At 40.8% G+C, this 20,359-nt stretch overlaps 1 protein-coding gene across 9 annotated transcripts in view; it reads right to left on the bottom strand.

Annotated features, from left to right (window-relative positions):
- iqsec1b (IQ motif and Sec7 domain ArfGEF 1b) overlaps positions 1-20,359 on the bottom strand; it is a 484,326-nt gene that overhangs the window by 60,657 nt on the left and 403,310 nt on the right. For all 9 annotated transcript variants that reach the window (XM_072582214.1, XM_072582212.1, XM_072582221.1 and 6 more), the window contains one exon: positions 5,151-6,433. In XM_072582214.1, the coding sequence (XP_072438315.1) occupies positions 5,151-6,433 (1,283 nt within the window). The remainder of the gene's footprint in view (positions 1-5,150; positions 6,434-20,359) is intronic.

Genomic DNA, 20,359 nt, shown 5'->3' on the forward strand with positions numbered 1-20,359 from the left:
AAGAAGGGTGGTAAGGACAAGCCAGGGAACTATAGACCAGTGAACCTGACCGCGGTGGTGAGCAAGTTGTTGGAGGGAATCCTGAGGGACAGGATGTACATATATTTGGAAAGGCAAGGACTGATTTGGGATAGTCAAAATGGCTTTGTGCGTGGGAAATCATGTCTCACAAACTTGATTTGAGTTTTTTGAAGAAGTAACAAAGAGAATCGATGAGGGCAGAGCAGTAGATGTGATCTATATGGACTTCAGTAAGGCGTTCGACAAGGTTCCCCATGGGAGACTGATTAGCAAGGTTACATCTCATGGAATACAGGGAGAACTAGCCATTTGGATACAGAACTGGCTCAAAGGTAGAAGACAGAGGGTGGTGGTGGAGGGTTGTTTTTCAGACTGAGGCCTGTGACCAGTGGAGTGCCACAAGGATCAGCGCTGGGCCCTCTACTTTTTGTCATTTACATAAATGATTTGGATGAGAGCACAAGAGGTATAGTTAGTAAGTTTGCAGATGACACCAAAATTGGAGGTGTAGTGGACAGCGAAGAGGGTTACCTCAGATTACAACAGGATCTGAAACAAATGGGCCAATAGGCTGAGAAGTGGCAGATGGAGTTTAATTCAGATAAATGCGAGGTGCTGCATTTTGGGAAAGCAAATCTTAGCAGGACTTATACACGTAATGGTAAGGTCCTAGGGAGTGTTACTGAACAAAGAGACCTTGGAGTGCAGGTTCATAGCTCCTTGAAAGTGGAGTCGCAGGTAGATAGGATAGTGAAGGCGGTGGTTGGTATGCTTTCCTTTATTGGTCAGAGTATTGAGTACAGGAGTTGGGAGGTCATGTTGCGGCTGTACCGGACATTGGTTAGGCCACTGTTGGAATATTGCGTGCAATTTTGGTCTCCTTCCTATCGGAATGATGTTGTGAAATTTGAAAGGGTTCAGAAAAGATTTACAAGAATGTTGCCAGGGTTGGAGGATCGGAGTTACAGGGAGAGGCTGAACAGGCTGGGGCTGTTTTCCCTGGAGCGTCGGAGGCTGAGGGGTGACCTTATAGAGGTTTACAAAATTATGAGGGGCATGGATAGGATAAATAGACAAAAGTCTTTTCCCTGGGGTCAGGGAGTCCAGAACTAGAGGGCATAGGTTTAGAGTGAGAGGGGGAAAGATATAAAAGACACCTAAGGGGCAACTTTTTCACGCAGAGGTGGTACGTATTTGGAATGAGCTGCCAGAGGATGTGGTGGAGGCTGGTACAATTACAAAATTTAAGAAGCATTTGGATGTGTATATGAATAGGAAGGGGTTGGAGGGATATGAGCTGGGTGCAGGCAGGTGGGACTAGATTGGGTTGGGATATCTGGTCGGCATGGACGGGTTGGACCGAAGGGTCTGTTTCCGTGCTGTACATCTATGACACTAAGCACTGTTCTTTGCCAGCAGAAAAAGCATGCCCAGGCACTGCACCCTTTCTAATTAAATTAAGTAGCTTGGAGACGTACATGTGCAATGCCAAGGCATACAAGGCTCTGGGCCAAGTGCTAGAAAATAGTTTGAGAATGGTTAAGCGGTTGCTTTAGTCTGGCATAGACTCGAATGAGCTGAAGGGCTTTTTTTCTTTGCCATAGAATTTTATGAGAAATAGTCTTATGACTGAAAGCTTGAGAGACAAGAGCTGACTAGTGCTTTCTCCCCAACCATGCTTCTTTCAGAGCTGACTGGTCAATCAGCCAGCACCCTTTCTGATAAAGTATACTGAAGTAGGTCATCTTACTCTGATAATGACCATACAAGATTTTTAAAAGACCACCAGCATGACTCTGCTTTCAGCAATATTCAAATTCTATACTATATTAGACTCAATTCATTTACAGAGAGCAAAACAAAGGGAACAAAAGATGAGCTAAGCAGAGATTTACAGAAAGGTGGAAACAGAGAAACAAGTTGTAAAATGTTTTCTCTCCAATACCAATTAAATTGTGTGAGAGTGTCATTCCACACAAAGTTAAATTCTTAGTGGTGAAGACTTTGTCTGGCAGTTATGATGACTAATCGCATCATTAAAAAGTCACTGACAATAGAATACACAACCCAAACATTTTCTGGATTAAGTATTACAGCTTCAAGTGCTAACTTGGGTTCAAATGTCAAATCTATTGATAATGTACTGCAATAGTATCTGTGGAGATATTTAGTAATTCAATTTTAATTTCCAAATTTCTTTATTTTTTGCACTTGAGTGCTCCAAAGATAGCCGTGCAGAGTACTTAATAATGGTGACATTAACAGTCCTGCCTTTGCATATGTTAGAAGCACCAACTCCTTGCAACAGGCATCAGACATTATTTAGATATTGGTTTAGCAATTAGCAGAATAATTTGGAAAAAAATATGGAGAAAAGGTCACAGACTTGTAAATAAAATAATCAAATTGCCACACAAGTTAAATTGTGGTATAGCAAAATGCCATGCAAAGACAAGCTATTGTGGACCTTCTTACACATCACACATCAGAGTAGATGTTTATGAAGTCCATTGGGGAAAATGATTCTCTTTTCTTCCATACAGTGATTTAAAAGGTTACTTGTACTGCCTAACTGTAGTGAGTAAAGCTATCATGTGACAACTGGAAAACCAGATGGTTGATTGTCCTGTTCTGTGCCTGGCCCCCTCTTTCTCCAAGAGATCCAATCACAAGCAATTGCATTGTCTTTTAAGCATGGGATGGACGTGTTATTGGCTTGCAACATACTTGTTCTCTCTCACATTTTTTGTTGTAGTTTCCATCAGGTCCATTGATTCCTTCTGGTTTACAGTTGGTGGAGCTTTATGAATCATGGGTTACATTGTCTATTTTGCTCTAGTTATATCAATCAATATGTTATGACATCAGGCATCTTAACTTTAAGATTCGTTAACTCACTTATCCTGACTATATACAAATGTTCTGTTTGCAACAAAAGGAGGAAAAATAAATCAGCAAGGGCATAAGCAGGAAGAGACTGGAACTGAAAGATATAGATGGAGGTTTTAGCAGCTACGAGGCAAATTTAGTTGCCATCAATATGGTTGTTGTCTCTGTAAAAGTCTTATTCATGGAAGTTTTTTTCCGTCTGGTAATGGAACCCAATTACTTTGTGTTAAATATTGAAATGAGACAATAATATTGTCAAACACTTTCTTATTAAGAATGGTTTGAGCCATTTCACATTCAATCACTTATCCTTATTATACTTTAATGCTTTTAAAATCCTTTTATTAACCTTATTATTAGTTTTAAGTTACATAGATGGATGGAGGAGATGCTTTTGATCTTCTGTGCATCTCATATAAACCTACTAACAGCAGTCAACAGCACACACTCACTAAACTCTCCAACCACACAAAGTCATTAATTTCTTGAATTCATACATCTGGAACACTTATTGCTGATTTTATTGTGACCAAAGTGGTATCAAACACAGGCCAGTTCCATTTCTAGAATTTTCAGGTAAAAGAAAATGCACTTCATTTAATTTGATTTATTGAATGCACCAGCATTTGGACATCTAATTTAAAAGACAAAAATAACTTTCTATTAAGTTTTCATAATGTGATACAATAAAAGAAAGACATCTAAACATCATGACCACCACAAGCAAGTAATGGGATAAAGATCCCAATTTGTTTGCTCAGTTACCAATAATTTCTATCACGTCAGTGCATGTGACTTTTTCATGCTTACTTTTGTACAAGTTGGCACAGAAGTTTATGATGATTAATTCCTGATCTTGAATTTGCCATTATCATGAGAGCTAAACCTAGTGAATTCACTTAGTTTGGGCCAACCAGAAAAATAAATATAACTAGAAGAACCTAAATTAGACAAAATATCACAGTTGTATTCTGCCAACACAATAGGACATTCTCTTCACACACACTGCAATGAAATTTATTTCTTTTCTAGCACAACAGATGGATTGCAAACCAAAAACGTGTTTACGAAATAAAGGAGGATGCATATAACAGGCAATAGGTCACTGAAATAGAAAAAGCAAAGATTAATCCTTTGGATATTTCCATGAGGAAATTAGAGTTTTAAAATTTCCAAGATAATCTTTACTGTTTTTTTTCTTCCCATGATCAAGAAAGTGAAATCTGCAGCCTTAGCTCAACAGTTTTACAAAATTCTTCTTCCAATATCAATGAAATTGAGTTTTATACTTAACCAAACAGTTTGAGCTTCTCAGCTTTTAGAAAGGTCTTCCCACCAAATGCAATACAAAGCTCTTGTCTTGAATTTCACTCAATTAGTGAGTTCTCAATTAATATTAAAAATATTTTGAAAAATATTTATGTTTTTTCTAAAAACAAATAGCCTTCCAGCATCTTTAAATACTATTATATATCTATAAACTTCATTAGAGCTTAACTGCTTTCATACAATTCTTTAAATAATTAAGTGTCTTAGAGCTCAATTCTCATAAATCACTTCAGTGGAAATGTATGAATTATGAAAGAAACATGGATTGGGATTAATATTTATGGAAATCCACCACCTTCACTGAAAGATTAATGAACTGCCTGGAACTTCATGTTTACTTATTTATAGAGACAAACCCAAAAGAAGAGTAATTGTGACAAAACTAAACGCCTCTTTAATACTCGGTGGATTTGTGACTTTTGCAAATCTACCACATCCTAAGGTCTGTACCCGGCAAAGAATTTGAGATGGGGGGGGGGGGGGGGGGGGGGGGGAGGGGGAGGGTGGTTGGAAGGGAGAAAAAGAGGATCAACTTGACGTTGGCTACTGCCCTACACAACAATTAGGAGGGTAGCCCCGATAAGGCAAGGTCCAGGCTTGCACCCTTCCTCTAGGATGTCAATGAGCAGGATTTTAACACACTAACAATTTTCTTCTGATTTTTAATAAAATGAATTAAAGGACACTAAAATGGTGAGACACTATTCGGTAATTTACAAATTATTTTCCTTTACTTTTAAAAGAAATCAATAAATCCCACAATACTAAGGATATGGACCATGTGATGATGTCTTTGCCATTTGACAAAAAAAATTGCAAGGCAGCACTAATGTTAGCTTTAATGTTTACAGCCCAACATTAAAACCTAAACATAGTTGTCAACACACAGATGAATGAAAATTTCTACATACTTATTGAAGAGGTTTAGGCCAATCCGGTAGTGACGTTTTCTTATGATATCATTGCTAAATGCAGGAGAATCCCAGCTGTTTCGGGTTTCCTTGTGGTACGTTTGTTTGCTCAAGGTTTGCTCTCGCAAACTGTCTCTGGAAGAGGACTCAGAGCTACAGTTTATTGTATCGTTGGAGTTTGAAGTGCTATTGATACTATCATTATCCCCATCAGAGAAATCAGACTCTGACTTGCTTTGCCGATTTGCTGAGCCGTTAATAGCCAAGTGGCTGTCAATCTGTCGTGGTCGATGGCGAGCAGGTTCCTCATCACGGTGGAACACTCTTGTGGGTACAGAATGTGGGATATGCTTGGGACTTGCCCGTTGGCTATTGGGGCTCTGCTCATAAGCATTTTGCCTCTTTAGTGAGCCTCTCTCTGAACGGTCACTTAAATCGACTGAACTATCACTGGGGGGCTCGATAGTTAGTAAAGGGAGATGATCAACACGAAGTCTCGATTCCTGACACTCTAAAGAAGGGGTGCTCCTGCAGCTGGTGTCTGTGTCTGGTTTATCATCCCGGTGAGTCATGGACCAGTATTCCTGGCCAGAGTTCACTGATCGAAGCCGGAACTCTGACTCTGTGCTGGATGGTCTGTCCACAGATTGTAGTGAAACAGGAAGTGGAGGAGAAAGTTCTTCTTCATCAATGTACAGGGTGACATCGCTATAGGAAGCGGACATTTCATCCAATTTTCTGCGTTCAGCATCACGTGTGGATTTAGCATACGATAGACTATCCACCTCTTCCTCTTTTTGTAAGGTTTCTTTGTAACGTTTGCTCTGATCAGCAGGTTGCCCATCATCTGTGTGTAAGCTACGGCAATTGAGTGCATCATCAATCGATTCTGCAAGTGATTTTACTTGCCTCGAGAAAGCATCTTCAAGCTCAGTTATTGCATCTGCAAAATCATTATTTGCAGCAGGAGATTTGATCACTGCTGTGCCTCCCACATCTCCACAGTCAGACTGAACAATAGTTCCCACTTTTCCTGCATCATCAGTCATAGACATCTGTTTCCCTTCAAAAAACGAGCTGTGGACTTTCTCAGGTCCTTCAAAAGAAAACTGCATTCTCATGTTGGACAGAACGATGCGCCTGGACATGCGATTCTCAGACATAGAACTTCGAAGTCTTTCAAAGTTTTTGTTCATTTGATATTGGCGGAATGCTGTCTGAATGGTTCGAGCAGCATGTCTGGTTATGAAACGTCCTCCGTATTTACGTTCTAGCATCTCCACCTAAAAAGGAAATCAATAATTAGACCAAGCCAGACAGGAACTCGATGTTTGGAGGGGAATTTGAAGGTGGTGGGAACACCACCATCTTCAAGTTCCCCTCCAAGCCATCCAACATCCTGACTTGGAAATATATCACAGTTCCTTCATTATCACTGGGTCCAGATCCTGGAATTCCCTGCCTCATGAGAGTGTGGGTCAACCCACAGCACGTGGACTGCAACGATTCAAGAAAGCAGCTCACCACCACCTTCTCAAGGGCAATGATGGACAGACAATAAATGCTGACCAGGCAGTGAGGCCCACATCTCACAAAATGAATTAAAAAAAACTTGATACAATTTTGTTTAGTTTAAAATTGCTTAATTCCTTCATGTGTAACACAACAATAGGATGAAACTTTAATATAGAATCAAAATAATTATTTCTCAGTTGCTAACCTGTACTCTAAATAAACAGTATTCAAATAAAGATTAGGACAATACTTAGAAATAAAAATTTAAAATATAATATGATTGCAATTGTCATTGTTAACAAGAGTTTTCAATTACATAGATTTTATCTGCCATAGATAAACCCAACATTTCTCATGAAATAATGCTCATTATTTGTGTAAGCTATTCTAGATGTTTTTGAATAAATAACTATTTTCTAAAAAAAAGTATACGTTTACATACAGTTTCTTCTAAGGATGGTATGCCACACAGAAGTAATGCATTAGATTTTGGATCTGAATGGGACAGAGAGCAATTCATCAAAAGCTTTCGTAGATAACCCCCTTTTAGCATTCGACTCAGTGCCAACCTCACTTTTGTCCAACACACCCACTCCATCTTGTTATGTTCCCTCATTCAACATTGTCTATTTCTGCCTGCTTTACTCATTCCTTTGACTGAAATCTTAGTGTTTTCATTAATTTAGTACTTTACTTGTAAAATATTATCTGCCGGTTTCCTGATAAATACTCAACAAGCTTTAACTCATCCAACAATAAAAAAGACTACCTCTTCACTTGCCCCATATCTCAGGTTTCCTCCATCTCCAGATTCTCCAAAGCTAGATTAATTCCATTTATCCCTGCATAACAGTTTCAAAATTCATGGTCGCATCTACCCTTCCAATTTCTCCAAATTATCTTAGCAACCTCTGCTACTCTGTTGCAAGTGGAAGGGAGGAGTATTTAAATGTCAATGGGATAATAATAACAAGTCAAAAACATGACAAAAAATTGGTCCAGTTGAGCCACAAATGGTTACAGCTGAGCCTTTACCAGCACCTGTTATCAACAGAATGGGAGTATTGGTTATGATGCAAATTTGTAGATGCCACTACTGAGACAGGAAAGCTGTAAAGTAGGAAATGAAAAGTTGATTGAGGTTTCTCCTGAACTTCACTAGAACAGTACAACAGGCCATGGACAGAGGGATCAGAGCAGGAGCATAGTTGAAAATGAAACTGATTAGTGACCAGAAACCATCAGACTTGTGGACCAAATAGAGATGTTCAGCTAAATGATCACTCAATCTACAGTTAGTTACCCCAGTGTAAAGATGATTTAATTGTATTTAGTGAATGCAGTGTACCACTAGGGAAACAGCTCAAGTAAATCGGTGGCTCATATGGAAGAAACGGCTGCATGGTGGGGAGTGAGTATAAGAACAGGAACACAAGCTCCTGCACTTGCATGAGGAGGGACAGGTAGAAGGGAAGTAGGCACTGGCGTGATGAAATACTAAACTGAAGTAATAAAGAATAAAAATATTATCAGAATGCTAAAGCAGGATCATGTTTTTGGCAGTGGGCATCACACATGAAGTGTCAGAAATGAGGCAGGATGGTCAGATTAAAAGAGAAGCATGGAGGGGTGGTAGGTAAGGAGAAATTTGACTTTATAGTGAGGAAGGAGGGAGAGGAAGGGGTGAGAGCAGAAATTGCCACAGTTAAGGACCTTAAATCACCCATTGTGAAGTGGAATGCCCAGTTAAGAAAAAATAATTTTGGAAGCATTAATACCTGGGAGAATGGAATGGAGTCTTTACAGGAAGCAGTGAGAGAAGTATGATAAATCTGGCAGAGGGAGTAGTTGGTGCAAATCCTAGCCCCTAACACAGATAGAGGTTAAATAAATAATGAGCTGCAAAAGGACAATGTGAAGCTGATAGTACAGTGAATTAGGAAAGAAGTTGATGCATTTCTCCAGTTTGGGGTGACAGCAGGCAGCCATGCACCAGAAAGGTTTTACAAGAGACAAGAGCTGATTTGGGCTAGAATAAAGAATAGTTCACATAGCTCACAAAAAAGGGCAGGCAAACCTATGACCTATAGGAGATGCAAAAGAATGGAATTAAAGCAGCCATATGATTCAAGAACAACTTCAGCTTGTTGCAAGAAAAAGTTGGTCAGCAGGAACTATTTGGGCCTCCATATAGCCCCAAGTAGCAGTGGGGCTGCAGGTCACATGATGGACGATGGATAACGGAAGTGTAGATGAACTAGATGCCAATGTGAAAAGGTGACAATTGGGACCAGGAAACTAAATATTTTAACGTGATGGAAAGTATCACAAGAACCATGGTAATTTCATGTAGTAGACTTTGACAGAGATGAAATGAATTGAAATAATTCTGTATCAATCTTATAACCATCCCTAGTATTCCAGAGCAATTTCAAAGACTATCCCTATTTAGTGCTGTAGCAATTAAAGTTATTTTCCATTTCCAAATCACTCATTGTCACAGGAACATATTGACATGCTAATGAGGCTAAAAATACACATTTATCATGCTAAGATTATGCATGACAAGTTCACATAACAGCCTGGTGTGCAATTTTAGAGCTAGAAAATCCTCATATTTTAGCTACCAAATATTAATATACAACCAATTAATAAAAACATTTTCTCCTCCTTCTCTGCACCCCATTTACTACTGAGCTGTTCATAAAGTTAATATTTATTTCAAAATTGCACTTAGTTGGCTTCATTCTTCATGCAATAATTACGTTTATGGGATATTAAAAAGCCAAAATTTACTTGAAAGACTGGGAAATGCCTCTGTTCATGACTCAAGCCTAACATTCATTGCTAATTTTGAAGAGCCTCAGGCAATACAGAGTTAGATACTTGCTGGAAACACATTATATTTTTAAAACATCTTGATTCCGGGATCACCAAATATCGTAGCCTCAGCAGTGTTTAATATTAAATCAGTATATGATGCATATAATGGCATGAGTATGTTGTGGATGTGTTTCACATTAATGCCATTTCATACTGTCATTTGTTGTGCTTGTGACAAGCAAACCTGGTGCTTTAATGTGCCTTTATAGTTCTGATAAAAATTTTGTTTCACATTTTACATAAAATTAATTTTTGAATAAGTTGCAATGAAATTATGGAATAAATATCACAGAATATAAACCTTCAACAAAGTGCAAAAACTGCTTTGGTTGAATATGGAAGCACTACGAAATCAAGACAATGCCTAGATTTGAAAGTTAAATTGGCTGAACACTAATCAGTGGACCCTCATTATTAAAGCAAATGGAGTGAGGTTGGGCAGAAAGAATAGAGAATTAAATGACCAAATGATCATGTTTGGGCTTCTACAGTTATTGGACTTACATGAGCAAACAAGGCTGACTGGTCACATTAAAGATGACTCCAAACTAGCAAAGTAAACTGTAATGGGGATAACAATGCAGCAAGTGAGGGCAAAAGAATTTAAAGTGCCTACAAAATTCGTGTGTGAGAAAACGTATACATTAGATGTGTATCAATGGGATGAGGCAGAGACTGCCTACAGCAAACTGGACAAATCAGTCAATGGGATTTAAGTGAATTACCTCTACATCGAAAGCATTCTATGAGCTAAAAAGACAGTCATGAACAATAAAAAAAAGTGACACGCTTATAAAACTAAAAGAAAAAGCTGAAGCATACAAAAATGTAAACCATTCCACTGATTCTAAAGATACAATGACCAGCAAATGAGAAAGAAACTAATTGGCTTGGCACTAAACACCAAGGTCAGGATGACAATGAAGAGACCAAGAGGAGTATGAAGCAGGTCAGGATGACCAAGAAGCAGACTGGAATAAGTGTTTATTGTTATTTATTCAAGTAAACATGCTCCCCTTATCCAATTCCCCTTGAGCAGGTGGTGCCTTCTCAAATTGTTGTAATCCTTGGCATAACTTGGATGAAGTGTAGATGGGTGGGTTAGTACCTTACATACTTGGGTAAAAGTCAAATTTTTCAGACATTGTTAGAGGTTCAATTTATAGTTTTGAGGGGCTGAAATTCATGCTGAAGTTCAAAATACCATATTATTAGCAGAAGTCTATTTGATTACACAATTAATCCCAGGGAAAGAAGAAAAACACAATGAATCACGATTTACTGGCAGGAAATTTTATTTTTACATACCGGTACGAAACTTTAACATGTCAAAGATTCATTGAAATCCTGCAAAAGTCACACTGTTCAACATTGTCATGGCCTGGGTATAATGGCACACTTAAATCCCCGTCAAATTCTTTTTTTTCCGTCCCAGTTACTCTTGTATGCTATGAACCTTAGCACATTAACAAATTTGTCAAGAACTAAAGATCTATGTAGCTAATATACCTCACTTTTATTCCGAGATAATGGCACAATTAAAATGATTAACTTTTTCACGATAGTAACTTTTGGATTATATAGTGAACAAAGTGTGATAATACCAATAGGCTTAGTCCCTGTATGAATGAATGAATCAAATTAATCAAAATGTGCTGTAGTATACCAAGTGGGCTAAGTAGAATTATGAATAAATGAAGAGAGATGCAATATAGTAAACAAAGAGCGATGAGTAGAATTACTGGTATGAATGAACGAATGCAATTTCATTTAAATGGGTTAATGGGAACATGCAGTTTCCTTTCTAAGAGGTTTATAATGCGATATAGTAGGGTTGACTTTTACATGAGATCAATTTTCACATGAGTATATACAGTAAATTTGCAAGTATCGATCGAATTGTGGATAGTGTCAAGGGCTACAGCAGGATCTGGATGGAGAAATGCCAGATGGAGTTTAATCCACCTAAGTGCAATGTGCTACACTTTGGGAGATCAAATGTTAAGGAAACGTTAATGGCAGGACTCTGAACAGCACTGATGTACAGAGGGATCTTGGGGGTTCAAGTTCATAGCTCTCAAAGTATCCACACAGGTAGACAGGGTGGTAAAGGCGGCAATATGGCATGCTAGTCTTTATTGGTCAGAAAATTGAGTACAAGATGATTAGGGGGTTAGATAGGGTTGACAGTGAGAACCTTTTTCCGCGTATGGAGTCAGCTATTACAAGGGGGCATAGCTTTAAATTAAGGGGGGGTAGATATAGGACTGATGTTAGGGGTAGGTTCTTCACTCAGCGAGTCGTAAGATCATGGAATGCCCTGCCAGTAGCAGTAGTGGACTCTCCCTCTTTATGGGTATTTAAGCGGGCATTGGATAGGTATATGGAGGATAGTGGGTTAGTGTAGGTTAGGTGGGCTTTGATCGGCGCAACATCGAGGGCCGAAGGGCCTGTACTGCGCTGTATTGTTCTATGTTCTATGTTCTATGTACAAGAGTCAGGATGTCATATTGCAGCTTCATAAGACTTTGGTTAGACCACATTAAGAATACTGCATTTAATTCTAATTGCCACATTACAGTAAGGATGTGGAGGCTTTGGAGAGAGTGGAGAAGAGGTTTATCAGGATGCTGCCAGGTTTAGAGGGAAGAGAGACAAAAATCTGCAACTGCCGGAATCCAAGGTGGACAAACAGGAAGCTGGGAGAACACAGTAAGCCAGGCAGCATCAGGAGGTGGAGAAGTTGACATTTTGGCTGTAACCCTTCTTCAGGACTTGGGTGGGTGTAAGGGGAGCTGTAGATAAAGGAGGTGCAAGGGCAAGGTGAAGACAGATAGAGGGTACAGACCCGGTTGGTCAATGGAAGGGATGAATCCAGTAGGTGGTTGAGAGGAATGGATGGAGGATGAGAAGGGAAGTTATTTGAAATTTGAAGAACTCAAGTGTTGACTCTTCTGGGCTGTAGGCTGCCTAGGCAAAAGATGAGGTGTTGTTCCTCCAATTTGCAGTGTGGCTTGCTGTGGCAATGGAAGATGCCAAGGATGATCAAGTCAGAAATGGAGTGGAAGGGGAATTAAAATGGGTGGTGACTGGGAGGTCAGGGCAGCTCCTGTAGGCCCAGCTGAGATGCTCGGTAAAACGTTCCCTTAGTTTATGTTTGGTCTCTCCAATGTAGAGAAGACCACACTGGGAACATCAGATACAGTAAACTAGGTTGCAGGAGAGGGAGGTGAACCTTTGTCTCACCTGGAAGGGCTGTTTGGGGTGCAAGATGGAGGTGAAGGGGCTGGTGTTATAAGGAGAGGCTAGAAATACTTGAGTTGTTTTCTCTGGACCAGTGAATGCTAAGGGGAGACTTAATAGCAGTCTATAAAATTATGAAGTGCATAGATGGGGAAAAAAGATTCTGATCATCAACCCTAAGAGTTGAAATGTCCAATACTAGGGCCATGCATTTAAGGTGGTAAGGGGAAAACTCAAAAGGACAGGTGAGGCGCAAGTTTTTTAAAATATATACACGTGATAGGAAAGACAGGGAAGTGGGAGGGTGGCAATATTGACAAAGAAGATGAAACATTGGAGACAGAAGTCCAGAAGGATGAAGGACAGAATCAATCTGGACTAGTCAAATGTAATGCATTTGGGTAAGGTTAAAAAGACAAGGGATTAACTATGAATGGCAAGACATTGGGGAGGTCAGAAGATTAGACCTCTCACGTTTATAGGGCAAGTAGATAAAGTGACTATAAAGGCATATGCAATAGTTGCTTTAATTAGACAAGGCATAGAATACACTATCAAGGAAGAAATATATGCTGGTCAGGCCTCAACTGAAGTACTTTGTAATGTTCTGGTCATCATATTATATGAAGGATGTGACTGGACCAGATATGTTGCAAAAGAGATTTATAAAAATACTGGAGGATCCGAGCTAATGACAAAAACAGTGAACAGGCGGAGGTGTTTTTTCTTGAGGGGGGTCTTAGGAGAGAGAGGTGTGCAAGATTAAGAATAGATAGGGAAGGTAGGAAAGTGCTTTTGTTATTACTAAATGGGGCACAGCTTTCTACCTCTTACTTTAAATCTAAGGGGAGAACTCAGGAGAGATTGTTAACTCAGTGGTGAGAGACTAGTACTCACTGCCTGAAAGGCAAACTCCCAATGTTAAAACAGTATTTAGATATTAACTTGCATTACCATAATCCCCAGGACTATGGGCCAATAAGTGGAAAATAGGTTAAGTGCAGTCAGATCTTTGTTGACCAGTATGGACTCAATGGGCCAAATGGCCTCCTTCTGGGCTGTAAACAACTGAGAATCTTCTTGGTTACAGCCAAGGAACAAAAAGTTGAATTTATTCTCGGTGTAAGTTATAAGACAAATTAATGGGAAACATGTAGGGGAACAAACTTGCACAGTGATTATGAAAAGGTGCAGGAATTAAAGTTTCATTAGAATAGGGTGATTCAATATCCAAAAACACAGACAATTGAAAGTGTCAGACAACGACAGGAATCTGTTCAGTTACATTTTCCACAGCAGTATGTTCCCTACTGAATAAGAAAAAAGATACTACACCTCCATGGTGAATAAGACTTGGTGACAAAGGAACAGATTGTACTCTCGGTGGGCAATTTCAATGTCCACGACCAAAATGGCTCAGCAGCAGCACTACTGATAGAGCCAACTGAATTCTAAAGGGCATACAGCTACTAGACTGGGTCTATGGGAGGTGGTGACTGAAACAACAATACAAAAGAAAACCAGAAAAATAAGCTTGATCTCATAACAATGTGCCTGCCATAGATACAACTATCCATGACAGTATTGGTAAGACTTAGGGTTAGGGTTATGACCATCCACAGATTTTCAGGAAAAACTTCTGTTTCCCATTGAAACTACCTTGGATGATGTTGTGTGGCATTATCACCAATGCAAACTGGACAGACTTCAAACTCAACTCACAACTGGACATCTATGAGGTGCTAAAAGCCAACAACAACAGAACTATACTCCAGCACAATGAACCACCTCATGGCCTGGCATATATCCCCTCAACCATTAGCATTAGCCAAGTTTAAAAAAAAACAATTCAAGAGCAGCACCAGGTGCCAGAAAAATGAGGTGTCACCTGGGAACATACTGCTGTGGAAAATGAACAGATTCCTGTCATTCTCCGACACTTTCAATTGTCCGAGTCTGTGTTTTTGGATATTAAATCACCCTATTCTAATGAAACTTTAATTCCTGCACCTTTTCGTAATTACTGTGAAAGTTGGACTCCTTGCTTGCAAAACAACATAAGCACAAAAGTGACAACCAATGGATCGGATCAAACAACTCACTGAACGAGGTGCCTCCCCAATCTGATGCCACCCAGCTTCACTTCCATCAGGGCCACCCAATACCTGACCTCACTACAGCTTTGGTTCAAATATGAACAAAAGAACTTAACTCCAAAGATGAGAGGTGAGTGACTACCCTTGACATCAAGGCCACATTTGATAGAGTGTGGGATCAAGGATCCCTAGAAAGACATCAGTCAATTGGAATCTGGGGCAAACTCTCTGTTGATTGGAGTCATTCCTGACCAAAATGAAGATGGTTGTGGTTGTTAGGGATCAGTCACTTCAGCTCCAGGACATCGCTGAAGACAACTCACAGGATAGTGTTCAAGGCCCAAACATCATCAGCTGCTTCACCAATGATCTTTCCTTCATCTTAAGATCAGAGCGGGGATGGTCATGGATGATTGCACAATGTTCAAAATCATTCACAAATTCTCAGATACCGAAGCAGTCAGTATTCAAATGCAGCAAGACCAGAAAGATATTGAAGCTAGGGCTTTCAAGTGGTTAAGCTGAAAATGTGTTACTGGAAAAAAAGCATCAGGTCAGGCAGCATACAAGGAGCAGGAGATTCGACGTTTCGGGCATGAGCCCTTCCTCAGGAACGAGGAAAGTGTGCCAAGCAGGCTAAGATAAAAGGTAGGGAGGAGGGACTTGGGGGAGGGGCGTTTGAAATGCGATAGGTGGAAGGAGGTTAAGGTGAGGGTGTTAGGCCGGAGTGGGGTTGGGGGCAGAGGGGTCAGGAAGAAGATTGCAGGTTAGGAAGGTGGTGCTGAGTTCGAGGGTTGGGACTGAGACAAGATGGGAGGAGGGGAAATGATGAAACTGGCGAAATCGGAGTTCATCCCTTGTGGTTGGAGGGTTCCTAGGCGGAAGATGAGGCGCTCTTCCTCCAGGCGTCGTATTGCTATGGTCTGGCGATGGAGGAGTCCAAGGACCTGCATGTCCTTGGTGGAGTGGGAGGGGGAGTTGAAGTGTTGAGCCACGGTGGTTGGGTTGGTTGGTCCGGGTGTCTGAAACGTTCCGCAAGTAGGCGGTCTGTCTCCCCAATATAGAGGAGGCCAACATAGGGAGCAGCAGATGCAGTAAATGATGTGTGGGGAGGTGCAGGTGAATTTGTGGTGGATATGGAAAAATCCCTTGGGGCCTTGGAGGGAAGTAAAGGGGGGAATGTGAGCGCAAGTTTTGCATTTCTTGCGGTTTCCAACATCTGCAGTCCTCACTTTCTCCTGTCAAATGGTTAACACCACTTTCACCACACAAATACCAGGCAATGACCATCTCCAACAAGAGAGCATCTAACCATCATGCCTTGCCATCAGTGGCGTTACCATCACTGAATCCCCCACTATCAACATCCTGGGAGGTTACCATTGACCAGAAACTCAACTGAATTTGCCAAATAGACAATAGGTGCAGCAGTAGGCCATTCTGCCCTTCGTTATGATCATGGCTAATCATCCTCAAATCAGTATCCTGTTCCTGCCTTATCCCCATAACCCTTGATTCCACTATCCTTAAGAGCTCTATCTAACTCTTTCTTGAAAGTATCCAGAGACTTAGCCTCTACAGCCTTCTGGGGCAGAGCATTCCACACACACACACACTACTCTCTGGATGAAGAAGTTTCTCCTCAACTCTGTTCTAAATGGCCTACCCCTTATTTTTAAACTATGTCCTCTGACTCGGGACTCATCCCTCAGCGGAAACATGTTTCCTGCCTCCAGAGTGTCCAATCCTTTAATAATTTTATATGTCTCAATCAGATCCCCTCTCAGCCTTCTAAACTCAAGGGTATACAAGCCAGGACGTTCCAATCTTTCAACGTAAGATAGTCCCACCATTCCAGGAATTGACCTCATGAACCTATGCTGCACTCCCTCAATAGCCAGAATGTCTTTCCTCAAATTTGGAGACCAAAACTGCACACAATATTCCAGGTGCCATCTCACCAGGACCTTGTACAGCTGCAGAAGAACCTCTTTGCTTCTATACTCAATCCCTCTTGTTATGAAGGCCAGCATGCCATTAGCTTTCTTCATTGCCTGCTGTACCTGCATGCTTGCTTTCATTGACCTGATGTACAAGAACACCCAGATCTCACTGTACTGCCCCTTTACCTAACTTGACTCCATTTAGGTAGTAATCTGCCTTCCTGTTCTTGCCAAAGTGGATAACCACACATTTATCCACATTAAACTGCATTTGCCATGCATCTGTCCACTCACCTAGCCTGTCCAGGTCACCCTACAACCTCCTAACATCCTCCTCACATTTCACCCTGCCACCCAGCTTTGTATCATCAGAAAATTGGCTAATATTACTTTTAATACCATCATCTATATCATTAATGTATATTGTAAAAAGCTGTGGTCCCAGCACTGATCCCTGCGGTACCCCACTGGTCACCGCCTGCCATTCCGAAAGGGAGCTGTTTATCACTACTCTTTGATTCCTGTCAGCCAACCAATTTTCAATCCAAGTCAGTATTTTGCCCCCAGTACCATGCGCCCTAATTCTGCTCACTAACCTCCTTTGTGGGACTTTATCAAAGGCTTTCTGAAAGTCCAGGTACACTACATCCCTTGTCCATCTTCAGAGTTACATCTTCAAAACATTCCAGAAGATTAGTCAAGCATAAATCCATGCTGACTCTGACCTATCCTGTTACTGCTATACAGATGTGTCATTATTTCATCCTTTATAATAGACTCCAGCATCTTTCCCACCACTGAGGTTAGACTAACTGGTCTATAATTCCCTGCTTTCTTTCTCCCTCCTTTCTTAAAAGATGGGACACTTTGCCACGCTCCAATCTGCAGGAACTGATCCTGAATCTATAGAACATTGGAAAATGATCACCACTGAATCCACGATTTCTAGGGCCACCTCCTTCAGTACCCTGGGATGTAGACCATCAGGTCCCGGGGACTCATCAGCCTTCAGACCTAACAGTCTCTCCAATGCCATTTCCTGGCAAATATAAATTCCCATCAGTTCAGGTCCTTCAGCCACTATTACCTCTGGGAGATTGCTTGGGTCTTCCCCAGTGAACACAGATCTGAAGTACCAATTCAACTCTTCTACCATTTCTTTGTTCCCTGTAATATATTCACTCATTTCTATTTTCAATGGCCCAAATAAATACAATGGCTACACAGCAGACGACAGACTAGGAATACTGCAACAAGTATCTCACCTCGTGACTCCCCCAGAGCCTTTCAACCATCAATACAGCACAGGAGTGTGATGCAACATTCCCCAATTTCCCAGATCAGTGCAATTTCAAGAACACTCAAGAAGCCTGATACCATCCAGGATAAAGCAGTCCACCTGATTGGGACCTCATCCACAAATATCTGCTCCCTCCAGTAACTGACACTGACAGTATTGATTGTGTGCACCATCCTCAAGATACATTGCAGAAATTCATTTTGGCTCCTTTTAGACAGCACCTTGCAAATCCACCATCTAGAAGGACAAAGACAGCAGGCATATTGCAATGTTACCACCTACAATCTCCTCTTCAAGCCACTCACCATCCTGCCTTGGAAATATATCGCCATTATTTTGTACGACTGGGTAAAAATGCTGGAATTCCCTTCCTAACAACATTGTGACACTGCACATGTCCAAGATGGCACCACCACCTTCGCAAGAGCAGTGTGGGAAAGGTCATCAATACTGGTCCAGCTACTGAAGTCCACAACTGATGAATACATTTCTAAAAACTATGTGAATGAGTTGGACTATATGGATCAAGTCAGAGTCCAGATTTGGCAAATCCAGTTGAGTTTGTCATTGGACCAGCTTTCACCACCTTCTCTGGCAGCTCATTCATACACACATCATGCGCTGTGTGAAATATTGCCCCTTAGGTCCTTTTTATATCTTTCCCCTCTCACCTTAACCTATGCTCTCTAGTTTTGCACTCCTCTACCATGGGAAAAAGATTCTGCTATTCACCCTATCCATGTCCTTCATGATTTTATAAACCTCGAATGTCACCCCTCAGCCTCCAACAGTCCAGGGAAAATAGCCTCGGCCTATTCTGCCTCTCTCTATAGTTCCAACATCTTTCCAACAGCAGGGAGACCAGAATGAAACACAGTATTCCAGAAGTGGCCTAAGCAATGTCCCGTACATCCGCTACATGACATCCCAACTCCTATATTCAATACATTGACCAATAAAGACAACTGTATCAAATGCCACCATTACTAACCTGTTTACCTCAGACTCCACTTTCAAGGAACTATGAACCTGCACCCCAAGGTCTCTTTATTCTGCAATTCTTCCCTGCACGCTAGCAGTAAATGTGCAAGCCTTGCCCTGATATACCTTATCAAAAATGCAACATGTATCTAAATTAAACTCCATCTGCCATCTCATAGGAGCAAATCAGCCCATCTGATCAAGGTCCCATTGTACTCTGAGATAACTTTCTTAATTGTCCACTACACCACCAATTTTGGTGTCATCTGCAAACTTAATAAGCATTCCTCCTATATTTACATCCAAGTCATTATGGACCCAGCAGAGAGCTTTGTGCACACCACTTGTCCCAGGCCTCCAATCTGACAAACCTCGAATGAGTTGGTCTATGTGGATCAAGTCAGAGTCCAGCTTTGGCAAATTCAGTTAAGTTTGTCATTGTACCAGCTTTCACCACCTTCTCTGGCAACTCATTCATACACACATCATGCTCTGTATGAAATGTTGCCCCTTAGGTCCCTTTTATATCTTTCCCCTCTCACTTTAACCTGCCTCCATCATCACCCTTTGTCTCATACCTTCAAGCCAATTTTGTATCCAATTGGCTCACTCTCTCTATATTCCATGTAATCTAACCTTGTTAACCAGTCTACAATGCAGAACCTTGTTGAACACCTTACTGAAGTCCACATAGACAATGTCCACTGCTCTACCTTCAATCGTCTTCGTCACTTCTTCAAAAATACCCAACCAAGTTAATGAGACATGATTACCCATGCACAACACAACAAGACTACCCCAATCAGTCCTGGTCTTGCCAAATACATGTAGATCCTGTCCCTCAGAATTACCTCCAATAAAACTCACTCACCACGGACGTCAGTCTCACTGGTCTACAGTTCCCTGGCTCTTCTTTACCACCTTTCCTAAATAATGGCACCACATTAGCCATCCTGCATTCTTCTGGCACTTCACTGTCTAGTCAGTATGAAAACATTTAAGGGGCATTGATTAAAGCACAAGTAATCTACAGGAAAGAATAACTAACAACAGGAAAGCCAACTTTAATGGGATAAGAATGGATCAGTGTCCGATAAATTGCAATCTTAAGTTGGCAGGAGGTAGTTCAAGCACGAGCAAGATATATTATCATGAAGAATAAAGGTAGGGCAAACAAATCCAGAAATTCCTGGGTGACAAGATAGACATATTAAGTAGTTGAAAAAAATGCACTCTGACAGGTGTCAG

Source organism: Chiloscyllium punctatum, chromosome 12 (assembly GCF_047496795.1).
Source record: "Chiloscyllium punctatum isolate Juve2018m chromosome 12, sChiPun1.3, whole genome shotgun sequence".
Taxonomy (NCBI): domain Eukaryota; kingdom Metazoa; phylum Chordata; class Chondrichthyes; order Orectolobiformes; family Hemiscylliidae; genus Chiloscyllium; species Chiloscyllium punctatum.